This window comes from Neomonachus schauinslandi, chromosome X, assembly GCF_002201575.2.
Source record: "Neomonachus schauinslandi chromosome X, ASM220157v2, whole genome shotgun sequence".
Lineage (NCBI taxonomy): Eukaryota > Metazoa > Chordata > Mammalia > Carnivora > Phocidae > Neomonachus > Neomonachus schauinslandi.
In genome coordinates, this window is record NC_058419.1 from 86199686 (window position 1) to 86226165 (window position 26480).

The following is a 26480-nucleotide window of genomic DNA, read 5'->3' on the forward strand; positions in this document are numbered from 1 at the left end:
GATGATAGATGAAATAAATGAAAGATTATTCCTAAAAAGACTATTCAAGATATAGTATGTTATGGATGATTTTTTTTGTTATGGATGATTTTTAAACATTTCTACAATTCTGTACAATAAGTACACATTAATTTTTAGAATAATGATGAAAGTAGTTTTTAAAAATGCAAAGTATTCAACCACTTTAATTTTTTTAGCAAAGCCTATTGGATTTTTAAGTATAAAAGTAACATACATATATGCTCAACACAGAACACCTGAAAAATGAAAAAAATAGAAACAAATACGAACCAAGGTGCCACCACTCAAAGGTGCCACTGCCATTTGGGCATACTTCCTTTTACCCTCCCAGTTTTCTTTTTCTCCCATTACAGAAATGACACATGTTCATTGTAAAATCCATATAACCACAAAAAGAAAAGAAAATCCTAATCTTAATCCAATTCCTAAGAATAACCACAACTGTTAACATTTTAGTATATATAACTTTCCACACTTAGATCTCTAAAAAAAATTCAGATACTTATATAATATTCTACAAATTTTCACTTACTTGACTGTGAATATTTCCCAGCTATTCCACTATAAAATTACTTTTAATGGCTGATAGTATTTCATCCAATCAGCTACATCATCCCATACCATTCCATCAAATTGGATTCAAACTCAAATCCTTTTTCAGAACCCTCAATGCTGCCTCAGAAAAAAGAAACATACATAAAAAAGTAGCAGAAAATTGCGTGGACATCCACTGCCAGGTGATGACTGCAAAGTTACTTAAAATATCAGAAATAATCCTACATCTGTTTCTAATTTTCTAGATGGCTCACTACCTCTCATTTTATAGTCAGACACATAAACTGACAAGATGATTAATTCAAAATACTGTTACCTAAAAACAAATAATGAATTACAAAACTTGATCTATTTTGATATCTCACTGCAGATATCTGGAGACTCTTTTTTCATGGAAATTCTTCTACTTATAAAGACTTGAAAATAGTGGTAACTACCCAACTTAAATTATGCAATACATTACTTCCAAACAATTCAAACTACTTTTACTCTAATTTATCCTGTGCATATCTGTGATGTACCTAAGAGGGAGCAAGAAATCTGATTTTTAGGAGAGAAAATTGAGGCCCAGTAACTTCTCTTGATTCCCTTTGGAATGTGCTTTCTGCTTTATTCAGCTTCTCTGGACTTCCTATCTCAAAAAACTATTATGATACATTTAATTTATAAAAACAATGTGAAACAAAATTCTGTGATACTCCTAGGGTTTAACAAAACCAGAGTTAGCAATCACAGTTCCAGTCGAAGCTGTCTTAAGGTATTCGGGTTATGATATGAGAAAGACTCAAGTTTTGTGGGGTTTTTGTTTTGTTTTGTTTTGTTTTGATCTCAGAATTAGGTAGCTCCTACACATATTTTCCTGGGAACTTGAGCTTCATTTTTTTTTTTTGAAAAAATATGTAATCTCTCCCTTAATATGTAAGTCAGTGATCTTTTAGCATGTTTTGATACCCTCTTCACATGTACTTGGCATTTTCTTCTTTTTGTTCTTTTGTCATTCCTTAATTCTGTGCTTTCAGAATTAGGTAGGATAACTCCAACCACAAAGTCCCAGGGTTTTTCCTTCTAGGCTGAAGGGTAGTATCTGCCTTGACTCCCCACACTTTCAGTCACATTCCTGCTCCACCAGGCACTCGTCAACGTTCCTTTACCACTGGGGCAGCAGATTAGCATCATGCTTAAGGGTTCAGACTGTGCTTTAAAGCCAATTCCTACCAAAAAAGGAGTTTAACCTGAATAATTACATCGTCTGAAAACTGTATGTAGATTTTTTTTCTAAGTCTGGATTTAAATCATGGCTCTGCTGTTTACCAGCTGAGTGACCTTTTGCAAGTTACTTGCTCTCTCTGTGGCTCATTTTCCTTATCTGTAAAAAGGGGACTAAATGGCACCTATTTCATAGGTTATTCTAAATTAAGTGAGTTACTTCATTTAAATTCCTTATAACAATGCCTGGTATACAGTAAACACTATATAAGTGTTAGCTATTATTACTGCTGTTGTTGCATTTTTGTTTTAAAATATCTTGTACTCCAGAAGGACATCTAAAGAACATCATTCTGGGCGCCTGGGTGGCTCAGATGGTTAAGCGTCTGCCTTCGGCTCAGGTCATGATCCCAGGGTCCTGGGATCGAGTCCCGCATCGGGCTCCCTGCTCCTTGGGAGCCTGCTTCTCCCTCTGTTTCTCTCTCTCTCTCTCTCTGTCTATCATGAATAAATAAATAAAATCTTAAAAAAAAGAACATCATTCTTCCTGGTCACATGTTGCTTTCAAGTGCACACAACGCTGCCATTTCACACATCAGATACCCAAAATTAAAAGGTTAAGAACATCTGATGACTCATGAAGAAAGACTGTTTGTTTTGATGGGATTTTTTTCTTTTAAACATGCTATCTATTCTTTATGTCCACTTCTCAGTTCTTACCAAAAAAGGAGTTTAACCTGAATAATTACATCGTCTGAAAACTGTATGTAGATTTTTTTCTAAGTCCCCATGAAGTATAATGAAAATGCTGACCTCTCAGATGTTGGATTAGCATGTGATTAGATTGCTCAAAGGCCAGAAGTACTTTTTCTATATCTTACCAGATTCATAGCATGTTTTCAGCAGATTGGCATGAACAAAAAATAAAAATACCACAGTCTTAAAATTATACTTTGGTTTCTGTTGTTTTGAAAACTAGACTTCAGATATACTTTGTAGGTTTCAGACATGGATTTTCTACATTGTAGGATGTATAGCTACAGAGAGGTGGTCATTTTTAGTGTTTTCCCCCCCTATAATCTTCCTTTCGACAGAACAGTTTCAATTTTTAGGGATGCCTGGGTGGCTCAGTCATTAAGCATCTGCCTTTGGCTTAGGTCATGATCCCAGAATCCTGGGATCAAGCCCCGCATCAGGCTCCCTGCTTGGCAGGGAGCCTGCTTCTCCCTCTCCCGCTCCCCCTGCTTGTGTTCCCTCTCTCGCAGTCTCTGTCAAAAAATAAATAAAAATCTTTAAAAAAAAAGAACAGTTACAATTTTTTAAAAAACCCATTCAAAAGGAGACTTGAGTTTTCCATTCACTTCTTCATTTCTGGAAGTTTGATTTTTAAATTTGACCACTCCTGCAGAACATCTGATTAATGGGTGACCAATACATCCCACTGCTGCCTCCCTACTGGAGCACCCACCAACATAGGAACTGCTGCTTCTGGAGCCCCTAATCTCTACGTCCCCAGTTATTTTTCAAGTGGAAGCTGCTTCCGCGAGAAGGACTCTTCTTTAATCCCAAACTCACCGAGTCCCTGCTCCTGAGCCCACCACCTCTGCTATCCCAGCTCCCACCTCATTCTTACACACCAACCTCCCCTTCCCATAGCAACAGGGCAAAGGAGAATAATGTGGAGGTGGTTTTCACAGTCGCCCCAGTGGCCAAAAGTTGTACTCCTAAATGTTTTTGCCACCCCTTCCAACCAATTAAAACTCCAAAAAAATATTCCCAACTAAATAAGGTCATGCTTTACTATGCAGTACTACTTTTGTAAGCTTCCGTGGAAATCATTCATTATAAAGAATGGAAGTTCTCTGAGGGCAGAGAATTTTGCCTATGGGTCTCCATCTCCAGCATATACTCCAGAAAGTGGTGTGTTCCTATCTAGGTGTGGGTCTGTCTTTCTTCTCTCTCTCCTTACCTCATCAATTAGTTTTCTGGCATTTGCAATAGTGTAATCACCAGCAAATAATACCACTAAGCATGACTCATCGCTGCTCTTCTGTCTCTGACCCCGAGATACTGGAACAATACTTCTATTGGCTTCTGTGGAAACTCGGACAGCTTTGAGCTCTTCGGTAGTAGGTAGAGGAACATGGTCTTGCACTACAGCATTCTCTGGAAGAAGGCTCCAGTTGAGTTCTCCTGACACAGGTGTAAAGTCATGAATGTTGCTCCAGGTATTATTGAAGATACTTAGCCCTGCATCTTTGAACTGGAACGCTAATTCAGGGTAGTACCATTGGAAGCAGCCAAACTTGATGTTTGTGGAAGACTCAATGATGGGTTGAGTGGCACAGCACAAAAAGACTTCCAGCTTTCTACAATCCCTCACACGAAACTGCTGGCAGGCTAACGTGCACTTGCAATCTCTGCAATTCCGGAAAAACACACTGCCTTTCACAGGTCCCAGAAAAATTACGCAGTTAGTACAGTCGTCGATAGTAATTGTAGCAGAGTGATCAAAGATGTAGATGTTACAGTTCTCACAGTCTTGAATGAGAAACTGTTGTCCTGCCACTTGGCCAGGTAGGCGACCTACTGTTTCATCCTTCAGGCCACTGAACATGTAGTCTTTTGGATCAACCTGCAGGGACAAAACACAGGCCTTGAGTATTACTAACATTATTCAACAAATACTAGTCAAGTGTCTACTGGGTACCAGGCACAATTCTTGGTGCTAAAATAAGAAGTTCCTACTCTCACCGACTTTGCAACACAGTAAGAAAATGAACAGCACAAATTATTTTTTTCCAATAATTAAGAGGAATGGGGGGGGGGAAGGGAGAGGAAACTGTGATAAAGAAAGACTCAAGGACATATCAACCAAACAATGTGTGAACATTGTGTGGATCCTGTTTCAACATACCAACTATAGAAATACTTTTTTGAAACAATTGGGGAAATTCTCACGCACACAGCATTTTGGATGATATTAAGGAATATTTCAGCTCTGACCCTTTCTTTTTTCCTAATGCTTCAATTTTTAAATTTTTTAAATTCAAGTGTAATTAACATACAGTGTTATATTAGTTTCAGGTGTACAATGTAGTGATTCAATAATTCCATACATCACGCGGTGCTCATCACAAGTGCCCTCCTTAATCCCCATCACCTATTTCACCCATCCCCCCACCTACCTCCCCTCTGGTAACCTCCAGTTTGTTCTCTATATTAAGAGTCCGGTCTTTTGACTGTCTTTTTCCTTTGTTCGTTTGTGTTGCTTCTTAAATTCCACGAGTGAAAATGTAAAACAACTTCTGCTGCTTCTTTAAAAACTTCTGAAATTGGAAATACACCCGGACTGAAATATATTTCTCTATCCTTCAGTATATGGATGCATGGGTCTTAGTTTCTAAACCCCGACTGATTTCTGCAATATGCTACAGAAAATGGAAGAACCTGAAGGCACAAGAACTACTATATGGCATAACTCCCATCTGCAAGTTTGATTCAAATATTTATTGAGCTTTTCCTACAATGTAATTCTTTAAATGCCACCATTCCTATCTTTAGATATTCTAAACTAAAGCACACATAACCTTTTAAACCGTATGCCTGGAATTTGTCACATTATATATTTTAAAATTCTAACTGACCTCTAAGAGCCACAAAAAGGCCATTTTGATTTTTTTTAAATTACGTTTGAGTCTACTTGCACTGTTTTACCTTTTTGCAAATATTAAATTTCATGCAAAACTATTCATGTGTCAGAAATAGACTCCCATACAGCAGGTAAAATTTTGATTATTCACCAAGGATAATTTAATCATCCCAACCATTTCCAAACTAACTTAAAGTGACTTATTCAGTATTGCACAATAAATGTGGTACTTATCCAGTTTTATATAATGTACTAGAAGGAGTACTGGTCTGTAGCATGAAGCAATAAGAGAGGCACTTTGTTTCCCAGTCTTAATTTTGTCACCTATAAGCAACATCATCCTGGAAGAGGCACTTCAACTTTCCAGATCTTCAGTCATTCAACCAACATTTGAACACCCAATATGAGCCAGATAGTCTCTTAGGCACTAACATGAGTATGACCAGCTCCTCCCATAAAAAAGTAAACACTAACCTAAACAGATGATTTAAAAACAACTTGGATGTGTAATGCAAGATGCCTAGAATATTGTGGAAACACAGAGGAGAATGACACCTGGGGTGGGGGAGGTAGGGGTGTAAGACTTTACTAACAAAGTGAGAATGAACAAGCTGAAGATCACCACATAAAACGGGTAAGAGTAAAGGATCCTCCCTTCCCACACCAGGCAAAAGTGAAAGAATTAACAAAATAAAACTCTTTGGAGAACGTGAGGAAAAGCAAAAGTGGTTTGGTGTTTACCAGTGATACTAGAATGGGAGTAGATGAAGCTAGAGAGATAGGCAGGGGCCATATTATAAAGCCTGGAAGTTATCCATGGGCAATTGGTTACCACAGGAAGATTTTAAATAAGAAAAATTTACATTTCAGGAAGATTACTCTGATAAGAATATGGAAGTGGAGCATGGATCTGAGACTGCTGCAGTCAGTCATCCAGTAAGGACTGGACGTAGAGCAGTGGTTAGGAGAGAAGAGGAAGATAGGATAAATTTGAGAAATCCTGAGGAAGTAGAATCAATTTGGTAATTCAATGGCTATAGGAGGTAAGGCAGAAGGATGGATCCAAAATGATTCCTAGTTCTCTAGTCAGTGTTTTTCAACTTTTTTGGACTATAATCCACATTAGTAGATTCTTCAGCACAGCGCAGTACACCTACTTGTGAGTATTTGTGCATGTACACATACCAAAGAAATAAAAGCTTCACAAATAATATTTACCCTAATTTTGTGTTAAGCCCCCCAAATTTTCTATTATCCCACTGATGGGTTTGAAAAAACATTGCTCTGATTTATATGATTGGATGTTAGTGTGCTAAACATCAGAAGAAGGGAAAAATACAGGAGGCAAACACAGGTTTAATGTGGAAAGAAGTGTTCAAGCAATTCTATTTCTAGGATTTTACAGGTGATGCGTGTATATAAAGGTACTGGGGCACCTGGGTGGCTCAGTCTGTTGGGTGACTCTTGGTTTCGGCTCAGGTCGTGATCTCATGGATTGTGAGACTGAGCCCCATGTCAGGCTCCGAGCTCCGTGTGGACTCTGCTTGAAGATTCTCTCCCTCTGCCTGCCCCCTCAAATAAGTAAACTTATCTTTTTTTTTTTTCAAAAGAGGTACAGTATTCCAGTTTGGTCTCTACCAAGAAACTGAATTAGCATGGTTGCTGGTTCCCTATTGCCTAAGATCAACCCCAAAGGGACCACGTAAGGAAAACACCAAGAAAAGGGGAAACTATGAGAAGTCCCTGTGGTGGAGAGTGGGAGGATAAAACAGAAAAGGAACCTCTGGGATTTCTGCTCTTGCTTCTCCCCCACCCTAAATCTTGAGACCACAGTGCTTCTCCCACACCTGCTGGGACTCAGATCTCTGGTTCAGGCTTCCTTTGAGTAAATTCAGGGCAGGACAGAAACCCTGTGCTGGTGAAGAGCTGGGAAAAAACAGGTGGGGACTAACTCTGACAGTTGCTCTGGACCTCTCCAAACCCTCATAACTGGCAGATTAAAATCTAAGGAGTGTCTTCTAATGTGCTCCTCCCAACTACTGATTGGTCAAGGAGACCAAAAAAATTAACAAAATATATAAGATCTGAACCACACAATGAGAAAAAGCTTGAGTTCTGCATCCAACAAGTGGAGTGTACTCACAGTTTTCTTAAGGACACATTAAAGCTTTTTTAAAAATCATATACTAGATCATAAAGCCTAAACAAATTTTAAATGATAGATAACTTACAGACCATGATACGGGACCAACATGTAATTAAGTTAAAAGTTAATAACAAAAGATACTTTTAAAAATTCTTGCCTGCTTGAAAATTTTAAAAACACACTGCTAAATAACTCACGGGTTAAAGAAGAAATCATAATCAAATCTAAAAATACTTAGAATTAAATGTTAAGGCACCACATTTGGGATGCAGCAAAGATGGTGCTTTGAAGGAAATCTATAACCTTAAATAGCTATAATAAAAACACTCAAAATTAGTTAAATGTCCATCTTAAGAAATTAGACAATAAACAATAAACCTACAGAAAGTAGGAGAAAAAAAGACAAATAGAAGTTAATGACTTAGGGGCGCCTGGGTGGCTCAGTCATTAAGCGTCTGCCTTCGGCTCAGGTCATGACCCCAGGGTCCTGCGATCAAGCCCAAGCCCCACATCGGGCTCCCTGCTCCGCGGAGAGCCTGCTTCTCCCTCTCCCACTCCTCCTGCTGCGTTCCCTCTCTCGCTGTGTCTCTCTCTGTCAAATAAATAAATAAAACCTTTAAAAAAAAGAAGTTAATGACTTAGGTATTAAATATATAATAGAAAACATCAGCAAAGCCAAAAATATGGGTTTTTGGGGGGGGGGCAAAAAATAGGCAAACTTCTGGCAAGAATGACCAAGGAAAGAAGAACGAAACACGAACAATATGAATGAAAAGAGGGATATTACCATAAATAGAGGTTAAAAGGAGAATAGTATCAACAACCATATACCAACAAGTTTCAAGAGATTTTGTCTATGAAATGAACAAATCTCTTAAAAAATAACTTCTCACAACTGACTCCAGAGGAAGTTAAAAGCTTAAATAAAATGCTATTACTGCTAACGAAATACAACCAGTGGGCTAAGTGTTCCCACAAAGAAAACACCAGGCCCAGATGGTTTTATAAGCAGATTCCAATTTTATTTATCCCAGGTTTATGCAAACCCATAAAGACAATAGAAAAAGAAGGAACAGTCCTAACTCATGCTATTAGCCTGCCTGGCAAGAACCTAGTAAGAAAAACAAAGACATAACAAAAGAAGATGATTTTAGGTTCATTTCACTCACATCTGTAGATGGGAAGAAAAAAAAAAAAAAACACCCTGCAAATTAAATCAATCCTATAAAAAGAGAAAGTACCACAACCAAGTTGAGTGCAAATGGTTCAGTATTAGAAAAATCTTTCAATGTAAGTCACTATTATGTGATAACAACTTATATTTTGCTCCTAATTCCTATTGATCTGCTGTGGGAATGTATTCCTCAGTAGATCTGAAGCACTTGTTGTGACTTGTCTATGTCCTCTGATTCTCCTTTGCCTAGACAGCCTTCTCCTAGTTCTTCTTGTCCACTTGTCAAACTTGTTTCTGTGAAGCTCTCCAGTTTCCTCAACCAGGAAGCCTGCTCCCCCTTTTCGGAGGATCTATATTGCATTAAATAGCAGCCTCTATCCCTTCCTGTACAGCGATCTTTGGGCTGGGATCCTGTAACCAATCTACTTAAAACGGAAACACCTCCTCCAATACTACCTCTTTACCCTTCTTTATTTTTCTCCAAAGCACTTAGCTTCCTTTTAATGCACTACGTATGAATTATATTTATTGTCCTTATTCCACCAGCCCTCCATTGGGACATAAGGTCTATGAGGGAACGGATTATCTGCCTTGCTCGCCCTTGTTTTTCCCTGCACCTAGAACAGTGCTCAGCAGCACAGGGGCACTCCATACACCCATGTTGAATCCATTTTAACTACTTAATCTTTGTTACCTCAGAGTGTAACTGGAGGTAGGCGGTCCCCAGGGGTCGTTTTAATAAACAAATGTGAAGAGTAACTAAGTTTGGTAATCACACACTTGCCCACTCCCCCATTCTCCACGCCATCCCCAAAGAAGAGAGATCCCGATAATGATCAAGAACAACAGGATATTCCTAGGGACATTTAGTCAGGTCACTGTGCAAGTTGGCCAACTTCTGAGTAGGAAGATAATTATACACAGAGGAGGCAAAGGCACTCTTAATACCAGTCCTGGGTTTCTCCTTTTTACATTCTCTTCTCTCCCATACCTGTGGTAAAAGAAAGCTGCGGCTGCCTTCCCCTTGGAAGAGCCAGTCAAAGGGGATGGGAATGTGGTCATGGAGCAGGCTAATGGGATCTGGATCTAATTCAGGCCTTAAAGTGGAGAAAAGAGAACATGCAAGAGTGGTTTCAGTCAGTTCTGCTTTAGGCCTTAAGGAGGGTAAAAACATTGTCTGGTCTTCTTCAGCCTGTCACCTTGGCACCAATCCACCTCCCACAGTGGGGGTGAGAAGATCAAGAGCACCAGGATTAGGTGTAGGGAAAAGGAGCCCAGGAGTTGGCCTGTCTCTACCAAGGCCTCAGACTCAATGGGCAAGTAGAATCTTCAAGTTTCAGTTTACGGTTTATCTCACTGTACCAGAAACTCCTTAAAACTCTGATGTAAGGGGTGCCTGGGTGGCTCAGATGGTTAAGCGTCTGCCTTCGGCTCAGGTCACGATCCCAGGGTCCTGGGATAGAGTCCCACATCGGGCTCCCTGTTAGGAGGGGAGCCTGCTTCTCCCTCTGCCTCTGCCTCTCTCTCTATCTCTCTCTCTCTCATGAATAAATAAATAAAACAAACAAAAATTTAAAAAAAAAACAAAACTCTGATGTAAAACTTTGTATTTTCCTGGGGAATTAATTTGGGGTTCAAGATTCTGGCCAAATTATCTTTGCCTGGGATATGGATAACAAGTTCAAACATTTGCAAGCATATTTATCTGAGAATTAAGTAGGGAACAAACCAGTGTTTGGATAAAAATAAAAAAACAGTTGGGGCGCCTGGGTGGCTCAGCTGGTTAAGCATCTGCCTTTGGCTCGGGTCTTGATCTTGGGGTCCTGGGGTCTGCAGGTCGGGCTCCCTGCTCAGTGGGGAGTCTGCTCTGCTTTCCCATTCCCTCTGCCCCTCCCCCCCCAGCTTGTGTGTGCTCTCTCTCAAATAAATAAATAAAATCTTAAAAAAATAACAGTTAATACCTGTTACTTAAAGGAATTTGGCAAATTTGTTTTGCATGGAAATGATACATAAGATGTATAGTATTTGAGAAGTTTCAACTATATTAATTATAATTAGTACTATATCAGTAGTTGCAGTTAAGACTTGTTGCAAACGCAGAAATAATATCCACTCTTTCTTTTTTTTTTAAGATTTTATTTATTTATTTGAGAGAGAGAGAGAATGAGAGACAGAGAGCAAGAGAGGGAAGAGGGCAGAGGGGGAAGCAGACCCCCCGCTGAGCAGGGAGCCCGATGTGGGACTCGATCCCGGGACTCCAGGATCATGACCTGAGCCAAAGGCAGTCGCTTAACCAACTGAGCCACCCAGGCGCCCGTTATATCCACTCTTTCTTAACTTTGAAATTACTGAGCTGCTGCCTTCGTCTGCACAGGAATGTTATGTACTGAATACCTGTATCCTCTCAAAATTCAAATGCTGAAGCCCTAACCCCCAAAGTGATGGTACTTGGAGTTAGGCCTTTCAGGTTTAGAAGAAATCATAAGGGCAGGGCCTCATTATAGGATTAGGGCTCTTAGAAGAAAAGAAGAGATCTCCCTCTCTTCCTCCCTCTGTCTCCCTCCCTCCTTGTGCACACACTAGAGGAAAGGCCATGAGTCCACAAGAAGGTAACTGAATATGAACCAGGAAGCAGGCCCTCACCAGTAAGAACTGTGGAACTCTTGGCACATTACAATTCCGTCCAAATCCCTGCAGTAAGAGACCTGACCAAACTCCACCATGTCTTCTAGCAGCACAAAGCCATGTCTCTAGAAGGACCCTACCCCCTACCCCCATTAAAATTCCTGCCTGGAAAATTTTCCTGCCAGGAAAATTTACTACTTATTCTAGCCAATGCTTGATAATAGGCCCCTGACTTCCCTTTCTTAGAGCATTTATTAAAAAGGGCTTAACAGGAGCGCCTGGGTGGCTCAGTCAGTTAAGCGTCTGCCTTTGGCTCAGGTCATGATCCCAGGGTCCCCGGATGGAGCCCCGCATTGGGCTCCCTGCTCAGCGGGGAGTCTGCTTCTCCCTCTTCCTCTGCCGCTCCCCTTGCTTGTGCACTCTCTCTCTCAGATAAATAAATAAAATCTTTTTTTTAAAAAGGGGGCTTAACAGTTGTGAATATGTAAGTCTTAAAACTCAGAGATATCTTTCTCAAGGACCGAGAGTCATTCCTTTGAAATATAATTACCAGGAAGGATAGGGCCTCTGTGTACCAGTCTCTGTGGGAGGAGAGAATCCTAAGGTTGATAACTGCGAGTGAACAAACACAGCTGGTTTAATCACATTTACACTGACCAACTTTGTAATTTTCACTTCTCTGACTTTACGGAGCCCCTGCTCTCCCTGTTCCCTCATTTTCCTGATAAAATTGCTGAAATCAGCTCTACACAAATTGGTACGGAGCTCAGCTCTGTCCCCTAGTGTCAGCAGTTACTGAACAAAATCTGTTTTCAATGCTTTAACTAATGTCCAGCAGTATTTATCTTTGACACCAGACACTCGATCTGCTGGTACCTTGATCTTGGACTTCTCAGTCTCTAGAACCATTTAATAAAGAAATGTTTGTTGTTTAAGCCACCTAGTCTATGCTATTTTGTCATGGCAACCTGAGATAGACTAAGACTGGTCGTCATAACAAAATAACAGACCAGGTGGCTTAAACAACAGAAATTTATATCTCACACTCTGGAGGCTGGGGAAGTCCAAGATTATGGGTGCCATCACGGTTGGTTTCCTTCCTGGGTGAGTGCAGGGCAAGCTCTCTGATGTCTCTTCTTATAAGGACACTAATCCTATCAAATCAGGGCCCCACCTTTATGATCCCTTTTAACCTTAATTACTTCCTTTGAGGCCCCATCTCCAAACACAGCCACACGGAGAGTTAGGGCTTCAACACAGGAATTTTGGAGGGACACAAATACTCAGTCCATAACAACTGCTAATGGTGAGGAGTTAAATGTAATTTACTATTCTTCTAAGTATTTTATCCAGACACCTCAGTTCTTCTAGTTATGGGGAGAAATTAATGCTGTAGTCAAAGATCCTCTAAGCTAAAAAGTTCTATAGTACAAAATTATTTGGACTGTAAATATGGTCTACAAAGGAGAAATTTAGGATTTATGTTGCTGTACTTTCTCAACAAATCCTGAAAGTTCTTCAAAACAAAAGTAATAATAGATAACCTGAAGCTTAGAACAATAGTAATTTTGCAAAAGTTAACTCTTTCTCAAATAAAGTGCCCCAAACCACAAACATGGAAAGGTCATATTTCAAGCTACCTTTTCACAAGAGCCACTTATGAAGTGAGCTTAGTTTAGGCTGTATTTCTTACTACAATCCATAAAAGGTAGTAGGTACACTTTCAAAATCAAAGAAACATTTCAACAGCTGCAATTCACCCGATACAGCTACTAAACTAAGTTAAGCATTATTTTCCTAACAGAAAACAAAAGTAAACATCTTATTTTTTTACCGAGTAGCAATGCAAATTTTCCATTAAAATTCATCTCCACAGGTAAATTTCCATAATGATAATCTGAGATGAAATAACAGAATTTTTAAATTTTCATGGAAAGCCTGTCTGCACAGAAGTCCAAAATAAAGCTCAGGCGTATAAGAAGCATGTATAGGTACAAGGCACCATTCCCAGTGCTTTATAATCATTCACTCAATACTCCTAAAAACCCCGGGGCGCCTGGGTGGCTTGGGCTGTTGAGTGTCTGACTCTTGATTTCAGCTCAGGTCATGATCTCAGGAAGGCAAGATCCAGCCCTCCCTCGGGCTCTGCCAGCCCTCTCCCTTCCCCCCTGCATGTCCACGTGCGCAGCTTTCTCTCTCTCAAATAAATAAATAAAATCTTTTAAAAAATACTCATAAAAACCCCTATGAGAGTTGTGTACTATTATCTCTGTTTTACAGATGAGAAAATTTAGGCACTCAGAGGCTAAATAACTTGCCCAAAGTCACACAGTTAGTAAGTGCTTGAGCTGAGTCTCAGACCTAGGCAGTCTGGCTCCTAAGTACATTTTCTTGGTTGTTTCTTCATATTTAACCATACTCAAACAGAAACCAATGTTTACTAGGCACATAAATCAATGGAACAGCATAGAGAGTTCAAAAATAGACTTATGTATACACTGGCAAAAGTGCAAAGGCAATACAATACAGAAAGGAGAGTCTTTTCAACAAATGTTATTGGAACAATTGGAAATCTATAGGTAAAAAAAGAAAAAGAATCTCTCATATTTTGCACCATATATAACAATTAACTCAAAATGGATCACAGAACCTAACTGGAAAACCAAAACTCTACAACTTCTAGAATAAAGCGGAGGAGAAAATTGTTGTAATCTTGGTTAGGCAAAGATTTTCTAGATGTGAAACCAAAAACACAATCCATAAAAGAAAAAATTGAAAACTGGACTTTTATCAAAATAGAAAACTTTTATTCTTCAAAAGACACTGTTAAGAGAAGACAAATCATTAATTGGGAAAAACAAAATCTGCAAAACACACATATGACAAGGGACTTGTATCCAGGATATATTAAAATAAGTCTCAAAAGTCAATTAAGAAAACAACCTAGTAAAAAAGGGGCAAAAGATTTTAATAAACACTTCACCAAAGTAAATATATGGATGGCAAATAAGTACATGGAAAAATGCTCAACATCATTAGTCATCAGGGATATGCAAGTTAAACCACAATGAAATACCACTACATGCCTATGAGAATGGCTAAAATTAAAAAAAAAAACCCTGACCATACCAAGTGCTGGTGGCGTAGCTACTGGATCTCATACATGGCCGGTAAGAATGCAAACTGGCATAGCCAGTATGGCAGTTTCTTATAAAATTTAACATACAATTTCTATATGAGTCAGTAATCCCACTCCTAGGTATTCGCCCAAATGAAATGAAAAATCATGTTCACTCACAAACCTGCATGCAAATGTTTATGGTAGCTTTATTCATAATTACCCAAACTGAAAACAACCCCAACGTTCCTCAACCACTGAATGGATAAACAAACATGGTACACCCATATAATGGAATACTACTCAACAGTAAAAAGGAACTCCTGATACATGCAGTAACATGGATGAATTTTAAAAGTATCATGCTAAGTGAAAGAAGGCAGACTCAAAAGGTTATATACTACATGATCCCATTTATATGACATTCTCAAAAAGACAAAACTATATATAGGGATAGGGGCACCCAGTCCGTTCAGTTGGTAGAGCATGTAACTCTTGATCACCGGGTCAAGAGTTTGAGTCCCATGTGGGGTGTAGAGATTACTTAAATAAGTAAAACTTTTTTATTTTTTTTAAAGATTTTTCATTTATTTATTTGACAGAGAGAGACAGACAGAGAGCACATGCTGGGGGAGCAACAGAGGGAGAGGGAGAAGCAGACTCCCCACCGAGCAAGGAGCCCGATGTAGGGCTCGATCCCAGGACCCTGGGATCATGACCTGAGCCGAAGGCAGACAGACGCTTAACTGACCAAGCCAGGCGCCCCCAAACATTATGCAAATTCAAGGTGTACAACGTGATGACTGGACACGGGCGTGTATTTGATACGCATATATACTGCAAAATGTTTACCACGGTAAGGCTAGTTAACACATCCTTTACCTAACATAATTACCATTCGGTTGTTATGGCGAGGCCATTAAAGCTCTGCTCTCACAGCAAGTGTCAAGTACACAATACTGTATTGTTAACTATAGTCACCATGTTGTACATTAGATCCGCCAAACTTTTTCATCTCATGCGAGCATCTTTTCATTATGTTATTGCTAATTGCTGCAGGGAATCGCCATTCATAGCTTGCTTTAGTCATAGTTTCTGTTCTCTCATCAGAACCACCAACTGTCCAATTATTTTGGTATTCCCCAGTTAAATTTCTCAGAGTGGAATATGACCCAGCTAATTTCTTGGTAGGCGAAATCCTAGATTGCTGGCCCGACTATGGATTTGTTGCTTTGGGTCAGAGGAGTCCCTGACCTTCAGTCTAAACATGTGTGGCTAGCGGGCCATCATAGGGCCCAATGACGCATGCACAAGGGCTTCCCCTTGAGTGGGAGCTGTGGGTGACCCACAGTACACTTGGCACGTGGATACAAAGTCCCATGACTCCAAGGGGCCCCTGGGTGGCTCAGTCGGTTGAGCATCTGCCTTCGGCTCGGGTCATGATCCCAGGGTCCTGGGATCGAGCCCCGCATCGGGCTCCCTGTTTGGCGGGGATTCTGCTTCTCCCTCTCCCACTGCTTGTGTTCCCACTTTCGCTGTGTCTCTGTCAAATAAATAAAGAAAATCTTTAAAAAAAAAAAAAGATAAAACTATAGGGATAAAAAAGTGATCAGAGGCGACTACAAAGGAGCATGAGGAAATCTGGGGGGATGATGGAACTGTTCTATATCTCAATTGTGATCAGTTACTCGACTATGTTCATTTGCCAAAACTCCTAACTGTACACTTTAAAAGGGTAAATTTCACTGTATGTAAATTACATTTCATTTAAAATAAAATTACTTAAAATTTCAACATTGTTAAATCAGTTTCAGGACTACACAGCTACATAGCTGAAAGGTTATTTCATAAATGAAAATGGCAGTGCCAAGTAATTATAGAAATAATAATAAATACCAGTACCTTGAGCTTATGTACACTGAGGATAAAAGAAGGTGAAGCACTGTATTTATATTATTAGTTCACCATGTTGCTAAATTGATAACCACAAAATAGAATTATAAAATTTTAGGGGGCGCCTGGGTGGCTCAGTTGGTTAAGCGACTGCCTTCGGCTCAGGTCATGGTCCTGGAGTCCCGGGATCGAGTCCCGCATCGGGCTCCCTGCTCGGCAGGGAGTCTGCTTCTCCCTCTGACCCTCCTCCCTCTCATGCTCTCGGTCTCTCATTCTCTCTGTCTCAAATAAATAAATAAAATCTTTAAAAAAATAAAATAAAATAAAATAAAATAAAATTTTAGGATTGAAAAGGATTTTCCAGGGGCGCCTGGGTGGCTCAATCGTTGGGCGCCTGCCTTCGGCTCAGGTCATGATCCCAGGGTCCTGGGATCGAGCCCCGCATCGGGCTCCCTGCTCAGCGGGAAGCCTGCTTCTCCCTCTCCCACTCCCCCTGCTTGTGTTCCTGCTCTATCTCTCTCTGTCAAATAAAATCTTTAAAAAAAAAAAAAAAGGATTTTCCATACCATCTAATTTAATCTTAATCTAATTTTACATCCTATCACATTCCCTTTGTTTACCCCAATTTGCCTGAATGCATCTAGCAATGCTTACCGCCCCGCCCCCATCCTGAGATGCTCAAAGAATTAGAGAACTCGAATGGATCTTGGGAAATTGAAAGCTGGAAAAGCTAAAGGCCTTACCAATGAGGTATACTGGTGTGTCGAATACAAATTAAAACCCCAGTCCCATATACTTTTCACTCTCTGTGCTTTTCCCCTTTACCAAAACTTTATGTAAGTGAAGAAATTTGAACCCTCAATACACTGTTGGTAGAAATATAAAATGGTACAGACACTTTAAAAAAATTCAGCAGATCTTCAAAAAGTTAAACATAGAGTTACTATATGACTCAGGAATACCAAGTCTAGGTATATCCCCGAGGGAAATAAAAACATATGTCCACATAAAAAATTGTACACAAATATTCATAGCAGCATTATTTGTAATGGCCAAAAAGCGAAAACAACCCAAATGTCCATCAACTGATGAATGAATAAACTGGACAAATAAAATTTATAAGTAATTATTCTGTGGAATATTATTCACCAATAAAAAGGAATAAAGTACTGATACATGCTACAATATGGATGAATCTCAAAAACATGCTAAGAAGCCAGTAACAAAAGGACAAATACTGTGTGATTCCATTTATATGAAATGTGTAAAATAGGCAAATCTATAGAGATAGAAAGTAAAATTGTGGTTTCCCAGGGCTGGGGGGGGGGGGCGTGGAGAGAGGGAAGTGGGAATAACTACTAATAGGTATGGGTATTTCTTTTGTGGGGAATGAAAATGTTCTAAAATCAGATCATAGTAATGGCATCATAACCCTGTGAACTTACTAAAACTACTGAACTGTGTACCTTAAGTAAGCTGTATGGTAGCTGTATCTCAATAAAGCTATTTTTTTATATTAAAACTGTTTAATTTTATTGGCTTCATTATTATATGTGCTTAAATTTTTTTTATTTAATCACTTTAGAATAGTGTAAACATAAGGGATTTATGCCTGGCTTTATGTTTATACAGATTTGAATAGAATTATAATAAAATAATAGTCAAGTAGAAATCTATATTAGTCTTTTATAGGTATCCATTACTTATATATTTTTCCCCCAGAGATCGCATCTTTATTAATATTTCTATTTATATACACTGCATATATATCCGATTATAAAAATAAGGTGTGCTTATTATAAAAACTTTAGAAAATTTAGACATTTATTTCTAGTCCTTTTTAGGACTAAACATATTTTTTTCTGTTTTTAAAAATTTTAATTCCAGTGTAGTTAACATAGAATGTTAGGTTTCAGGTGTACAATACAGTGATTCAACAGTTCCATACATTACCCAGTGCTCATCAAGATAAGTGTACTCTTGATCCCCTTCACCTATTTTACCCATCTCCCCACCTACCTCCCCTCTGGTAACCATCTGTTCGTTCTCTATAGTTATGAGTCTGTTTTTTGGTTTGTCTCTCTTTTTTTCCTTTGTTTTGTTTCTTAAATTCCACATGAGTGAAATCATATGGTATTTGTCTTTCTTTGACTGGCTTATTTCGCTTAGCCTTTATACTCTCTAGCTTCCAACCATGTTGTTGCAAATGGCAAGATTTCATTCTTTTTGTGGTTGAGTAATATTCCATTATATATATACCACATCTTCTTTTTCCATTCATCTATTGATGGAACACTTGGGCTGCTTCCATAATTTGGCTATGGTAAATGATGCTGCAATAAACAAAGGGGTGCAAATTAGTGTTTTTGTATTCTTTGGGCAATTATGCAGTAGTGCGATTACTGGATAGTGGGGTAGTTCTATTTTTTATTTTTTGAGGAACCTCCATACTGTATTCCACAGCAGTTTGCATTCCCACCAACAGCAACAGTGCAAGAGGATGCCTTTTTCTCCGTATCTTGGCCAACACTTGCTGTTTCTTGAGTTTTTGATTTTAGCCATTCTGACAGGTATGAGGTAATATCTCATTGTGGTTTTTTTTAAAGATTTATTTATTTATTTGAGAGAGAGAGAGAATGTACACGTGAGCAGGGGGAGGAGCAGAGGGAGAGGGAGAGAATCTCAAGCAGACTCTCCACTGAGCACCGAGCCCAACACAGGGCTCTATCTCATGACCCTGAGATCATGTCCTGAGCTGAAATCAAGAGTCCGAAGGCTTGGGGTGCCTGGGTGGCTCAGCCGTTAAGTGTCTGCCTTCGGCTCAGGTCATGATCCCGGGGTGCTGGGATCGAGCCCCGCATCGGGCTCCCTGCTCAACGGGAAGCCTGCTTCTCCCTCTCCCACTCCCCCTGCTTCTATCTCGCTAACTATCTGTCAAATAAATAAATAAAATCTTAAAAAAAAAAAAAAAAAGAGTCCGAAGGCTTAATCGACTGAGCCACCCAGGTGCCCCTCACTGTGGTTTTAATTTGCATTTCCCTGGTGATTAGTGATAAAGCTGTTTTTAAAATGAATAAACAAAGAGCTAGTTACCTCCTTTAAAAAACAGTAACAACAACTTTACGTAAAAGATTTAAAACATGTGGACAAATTCGTTGATCCTCCTCCCATCAAAAGGTCTCTTCCCCTTGAACGTGGGTGGGCATTTGTGACTACCTCAACCAAGAGAATGTGGCAAAGTAATGCTACATCACTTAAGAGGCTAGTTAGAAAAAGCCATGCAGCCTCTCCTGGTCTCTCTTAGGACACTTGCCCTTGGAACCCAGCCATCATGCTGTGCAGAAGCCTGGGCCACACGAAGAGGCCCCTGGCCCTCAGCCCTAGCCAAACGCCAGAATCAACTTGCCAGCCAGCTCTGTTATTAAGCCATATTGAAAGCAGATCCTCCAGCCCCCAGTCAAGCTGCTGCATCTGATGTGACAGAGAGCAGAGAGCCAAACTTGATAAACCCTACACAAATCACAGAGTTATGAACAAAATAAGTACTTGCCATTATTCTAAGCACTGAGTTTTAGAGTGGTTTGGTATGCAGCAATTGATAACTAGAATATGTACTTTACATACTTAAAAGGCTAAAAACAGCATCTAGCCCCCTACTCAATGCAGATACTTCTTTCTAGTAAGTGGCCATCCAACCGCTGTCTGAATCTTTTGACTAATACGGAGATCAGTTCCTCACAAATCCACTCCTTCCACTGATGAACAACCCCAGGAGTTATGATCTGCTTTATAATAAGACTGGTTGTCCTGTCCAATCTCTGGTCTGAGTTCTATCTTCAGAGGTGACCATTACTGTCTAACCCCCTTTTGTCAGGACAGGGCTTCACCCTGTTAAATAGTAATCTTTTTTTTTTAAAGATTCTATTTATTTATTTCAGAGAGAGAGAATGAGAGAGAGAGCACATGAGAGGGGGGAGGGTCAGAGGGAGAAGCAGACTCCCCGCCGAGCAGGGAGCCCGATGCGGGACTCGATCCCGGGACTCCAGGATCATGACCTGAGCCGAAGGCAGTCGCTTAACCAACTGAGCCACCCAGGCGCCCTAAATAGTAATCTTTAGCATTGTCCCATTTTATAGCCAAGGAACCTGAAATGCACGAATTGACTGCTTTATCCAAAGTCATGAAACAGACACCAAATAAAATGCAGTTACTTGAATCTCTGGTATAAGGCTTTTGTCTAGTTTTATTTCTATCAAATATGAGACAAATGTAATGGATACAAGATGTGTTGCCCATACTCAAACTCACTTATGCCATCATTGTTTAGAGGACAAATCCTCATTTCTATCATCTAGGAGGAGTATTGGTATGAATAACTGGAAAATGAAAACTACTTTTCTGTACCACTCATCTTTTCCTTGTTTGCACTTAAATATTTCCTGTTTTAACTCAATAAAACCAGTCAGCTCTTTAAGGGCAGGGATAATTTTTATAATTTTGAGTCTTCCTTGGTGTTTGAGTACTTATATATTAAATAATTTGCATAGCCATGAGAGGCAGCATACAGATAAAAAGTGTAAAAGCATTTCTTTCCAAATAACTTAAAAATGGATGGAACTAGAGGGTATTAGAAAGACAAATACCATATGATTTCACTTATATGTGGGATTTAAGAAACAAAATTGATGAACATAGGGGAAGGGAAGGAAAAATAAAATAAGGTAATAATGGACAGAGAGGCAAACCATAAGAGACTCTTGACAACAGGGAACAAACAGACGGTTGCTGGAGGGGAGGTGGGTGGGGGATGGGGTAATTGGGCGATGGGCATTAAGGAGGGCACTTGATGGAATGAGCACTGGGTGTCATATGCAACTGATGAATCACTAAATTCTACCCCTCACATTAATAACACACTATATGTTAACTAACTTGAATTTAAACTAAAAAAAATCTTACAATCCAAAAATATTTCTCATGCCAATGTAGTAATTGTACAGTAAGCTTTTCACTTTTTCCAAGTTAGCAGCAATAGAAAATAAGCTTCATACACTGCTGATTACAGTATATCAGTTGCCATGACAACACTTAGTCTCCAAACATTCTGAGGCAATTTCTCCTAGCTTCAGTCCCCTAAGACTGACCCAATTACACAACTCAAAACCCAAAACCCAGAGGGTGCCTCTCAACAAAGACACTCTGATTACACAACCTAAGGAAAAATTTAAACACCACTTTTCCAAATTGCAAGGAAACTTTTCAGGCAATGAATTATGTTTTTACATCTAAAGTTGAACGGTAATTGTCTGATGTAACTTTAAAACGTATCTCACTTATGTTCTCTGGGCTGTATTTGCATTCTGTTCCTTTTAAGGTACAACTGAAATCTTCTAGGGGCAAGCAAGACCATACTAAACTCAGTAGAAGTATCACTGGACTAATACAGAACATTTGTACACTAGCCTAGATCGGCCTTATGAGAGATAAAGAACTAGAAAAAGAATCTTTAAAATCATATAAAATTTAGCAGGCTACTATAAATGAGGCACCCTAGAGTGCACTCCTAATAATTCCAAAAGAAGGGATGCCTGGGTGGCTCAGTCGGTTAAGCATCTGCCTTTGGCTCAGGTCATGATCCCAGGGTCCTGGGATCGAGCCCCGCATTGGGCTTCCTGCTCCGAGGGAAGCCTGCTTCTCCCTCTCCCCCTATCAGTCCCCATGCTTGTGCTCTCGCGCACTCTCTCTCTGACAAATAAAATAAAATAAAATAAAATAAAATAAAATAAAATAAAATAAAATAAAATAAAAAATTCCTAAAGAAAAAGAAAAAATCCCAAAAAGGTAAAGCAATGTTGGGAAATGTGGTACCTCCACTGTCTCAAAATGTAAGCTAGTAATTCTCTTTCTCTAATAGGCCAACAGAGCTTTAAACTGGGTTGTTTTCAAAATATAATGCTCATCTAGTAAGAAAAATTCTGATTAGGTGAGTTGATCAATATTTTAACTTTTATTATGTACAGACCCAGAAGCATGAGCTTATTTTACATATCCAGTAATATGTCTTACACCTCTACAACTACAGTATCTACTAGTGTTCCCCAAAAATGTTCCCTATAAGCTCAAAACTGTCTACAAATGGAAGTTTACATGCTCAGATGGGGGGAAAGTTTAGATGTTGGTGTCCACTATTCTATTTTTCGATGCATTTACTTAGCCAAAAAGCAAAAGAAAAAAAAAAATCACAGAATACATCCATGTATCTAAAAGGAGAAAGGGGCGCTTGGGTGGTTCAGTCGGTTGGGCCTCTGGCTCTTGATTTCAGCTCAGGTCATGATCTCAAGGTGATGGAATTGAGTTCTGCATTGGGCTCTACGCTCAGCCCAGAGTCCGCTTGTCCCTCTCCCTCTCTCTCTCTCAAATAAATAAATAAATAACATCTAAAAAAAATAAAAAGAGAAAGATTAACATATGAGATTCTAACTAACCTGAACATTATGTTAATAAAGGTTAACTGTTGGGGCGCCTGGGTGGCTCAGTTGGTTAAGCGACTGCCTTCGGCTCAGGTCATGATCCTCGAGTCCCAGGATCGAGTCCCGCATCGGGCTCCCTGCTCGGCAGGGAGTCTGCTTCTCCCTCTGACCCTCCCCACTCTCATGTGCTTGCTCTCTCTCATTCTCTCTCTCTCAAATAAATAAATAAAATCTTTAATAAATAAATAAATAAATAAAGGTTAACTGTTTGCACAGCAAAGGAAACAGTCAACAAAACCAAAAGACAACCGACAGAATGGGAGAAGATATTTGCAAATGACATATCAGATAAAGGGCTAGTATCCAAAATCTATAAAGAACTCATCAAACTCAACACCCAAAGAACAAAGAATCCAATCAAGAAATGGGCAGAAGACATGAACAGACATTTTTCCAAAGAAGACATCCAAATGGCCAACAGACACATGAAAAAGAGCTCAATATCGCTCGGCATCAGGGAAATCCAAATCAAAACCTCAACGAGATACCACCTCACACCAGTCAGAATGGCTAAAATTAACAAGTCAGGAAACGACAGATGTTGGCGGGGATGCGGAGAAAGGGGAACCCTCCTACACTGTTGGTGGGAATGCAAGCTGGTGCAGCCACTCTGGAAAACAGTATGGAGGTTCCTCAAAAAGTTGAAAATAGAGCTACCATATGATCCAGCAATTGCACTACTGGGTATTTACCCCAAAGATACAAAAGTAGGGATCCGAAAGGGTACGTGCACCCTGATGTTTATAGCAGCAATGTCCACAATAGCCAAACTGTGGAAAGAGCCAAGATGTCCATCGACAGATGAATGGATAAAGAAGATGCGGTATATATATACAATGGAATATTATGCAGCCATCAAAAGGAATGAGATCTTGCCATTTGCAACGACGTGGATGGAACTGGAGGGTATTATGTTGAGTGAAATAAGTCAAACAGAGAAAGACATGTATCATATGATCTCCCTGATATGAGGAATTCTTAATTGCAGGAAACAAACTGAGGGTTGCTGGAGTGGGGGGTGGGGTGGGAGGGATGGGGTGGCTGGGTGATAGACACTGGGGAGGGTATGTGCTCTGGTAAGCGCTGTGAATTGTGCAAGAGTATTGACTCTCAGATCTGTACCTCTGAAACAAATAATGCAATATATGTTAAGAAAAAAAAAAAAGAAGAAGAACAAGGTAGCAGGAGGGGAAGAATGATGCGGGGGAAATCAGAGGGGTAGACGAACCATGAGAGACGATGGACTCTGAAAAACAAACTGAGGGTTCTAGAGGGGAGGGGGGTGGGAGGATGGGTTAGCCTGGTGGTGGGTATTGAGGAGGGCACATTCTGCATGGAGCACTGGGTGTTATGCACAAACAATGAATCATGGAACACTACATCTAAAACTAATGATGTAATGTATGGGGATTAACGTAAGAATAAAAAAAAATAAATAAAATAAAAAATAAAAAAGTTAAAAAAGATAAAGGTTAACTGTAAGACCATTTATTACAAAGTAATGAGTCAAAGGGCAACTGAGACTACTCTAAATAAAAAAAAAAATAAATAAAAGCACTTTAGTTTTAGCCTATGGTTTCAAAACACAAAGGTAAAATAAAAATCAAATACACAAGCTTCTCTATGGCAGACAGTTCAAGGTTAAAGAGCATTGTTAGAAATACTAAAGCTGAGGAAATGAATCTTTTAAAAACTGTCCACCAAATAACTTCGAATGATAGGTGCAATCTTCTTGTATGACAGAAAGCACACTACTTTCCATGCCTACGCAATAAAATGATGCTATCATATATAGATAAGAGAATTAATATACCATGCAACCCAAGAAGGATCTGAGAAACGGGGTAGAAAGATGCGGCTCAGAATTCTGCAAAAAGCTTCCAACTGCTTAAATCTGACACTTGGAGAACTGAGTTTCCATGAATAAATTATTCTGGCGATTGAAAACCACGCAGGAAGGGCTATGAAATCATAACAATCAATACGAACTTCACTATAAAATATCCATGCGTAAAGATATGTTGCATTAAGCAAGGAAGTAACTGTTTACAACGTTTATTTAAACATCTTTTTGTTTGGAAAAGAAAAATTGCCAAATCTATCGAAGTGTTTTACTAAGCACAAATGCAGAACTATGTAGAAAGAGGAAACATTATGAAATTTATGACTAAGTGTGTTTTGTGCAACACTAGGGGACGTTTCAAAGCTTTCTCGTTTCTGGCTGTATACAAAAGTAAAAAGAAGGGCGTTTCCATTCATTGAAAACAATAGTAAAATATTGCCTGGCTTATGCTGGTTATTTTCACCATACAGTCCTGACATACGTCCCAAGACTGATTCGATTTTCATTATTCCTTTCGGGTAACTGGAAGAGGAGGAAAAGCAAAGCCGTACGCTCAACAGTCCGCTTCGTAACTGAGAAAATTCAGCAGTGGAATATACCATTAGGCACCCAAGAGATTTAGCGGCTAGGGCAGACAAAAGAGAAAACAGCCACAGACGAACGTGAGCCGCGAAAAAGATCAGACTCGGTCCCACGTGTAACTCGAGGACTGGACAAAACCCCGCTCGGCGCTGCGGGTGAAATGAGCAGATTTCGGGGCATTCACGGCTCTCCTTGCTTCCCTGGAGTCCACCCCTGGAGCGCAGGGAAAGCCCCCAGGGCTCTGACAATGAGCTCTAAGCCCCCTTCCAGCGCTTCGCAGTCCCCCGCGGCGCCCCCTCCAGCGGTGTATTTCACCGCACCCCAAAAAGTCACTCCCCCCCGACTTCAACTACTCGCGTGAGAGAGGAGAGCGCGCGCAAGAGAGCTGCAGCTGCTGGGTCGGCCCCCTCAGCGCTCCCGGGCCGCCAGGGACCCTCGCGGGGCGGCTCGGGAGGGCCTGAGACCAGCGGCCGCGGGACTTTGGTTACCTTCTCGCGCTGGTCCCAGCTGTACTGCTTCGGCCGCTCCTCCCCGCCCTCGGGCTGCGACTCCTTCTCAGCCTTCCGCCTGTTGGAGAAGAAGCACCCCATGGTCCCGATTACTCCCCGCCGGCCCGCTCGTTCAGGTACTCCCTGGGAGTGTGGCGCGAACCCCGGGCGCCCGGGCCCCGCAGCTCTCCGGACACCGCCCCGCCAAGCCGCCCAGCCGTCCCCAGCCCGGGTTAGCCCGCCAGGCCCAACACCCCTTCTCTTTCTCCTCTCAGTCGCCCAGACGACCCATCGCAGCCAATGACCACTCAGCGCCCGGTGAGCCAATCAAAGCCCCGCGAGCCCTGCGCGGCCTATGAAGAGAGGTCGACGTACGCACACAACCAATCCACTCCCCGCTCCGGCGCCAGCCCCCAGTGGCGGGCCCTGCGGGCTCTGGCGCACGCACGGCCGACCCCGCCCCCGGCCCGGCCCCGCCTCTCCGAGGACGCCGTGGGGTTGCTGCTCAGAGTCCTGCTCAGAGTCCTGCTTCGGCGGCCGTGTCTCTTTGCCCTTGGTTCTGTTTCCAAGTTCTAGGCGCGGGAAGGATCCCTAGTTGAACATTAAGCTTCACTTTTATGATGCAAGTGGTGAGGGAACAGGAATTG

General features: G+C 40.5%; 1 protein-coding gene across 3 annotated transcripts in view; it reads right to left on the bottom strand.

Moving 5' to 3' along the window:
- Positions 1 to 26121, bottom strand: part of RP2 (RP2 activator of ARL3 GTPase) — a 54722-nt gene extending 28601 nt beyond the window's left edge. For all 3 annotated transcript variants that reach the window (XM_021679207.1, XM_021679216.1, XM_021679200.1), the window contains exons 1-2: positions 25834 to 26121; positions 3752 to 4417 (exon numbers count right to left, since the gene is read on the bottom strand). In XM_021679207.1, the coding sequence (XP_021534882.1) occupies positions 3752 to 4417; positions 25834 to 25935 (768 nt within the window). In that variant the 5' untranslated portion in view covers positions 25936 to 26121. The remainder of the gene's footprint in view (positions 1 to 3751; positions 4418 to 25833) is intronic.
- Positions 26122 to 26480: the final 359 nt, after the last annotated feature.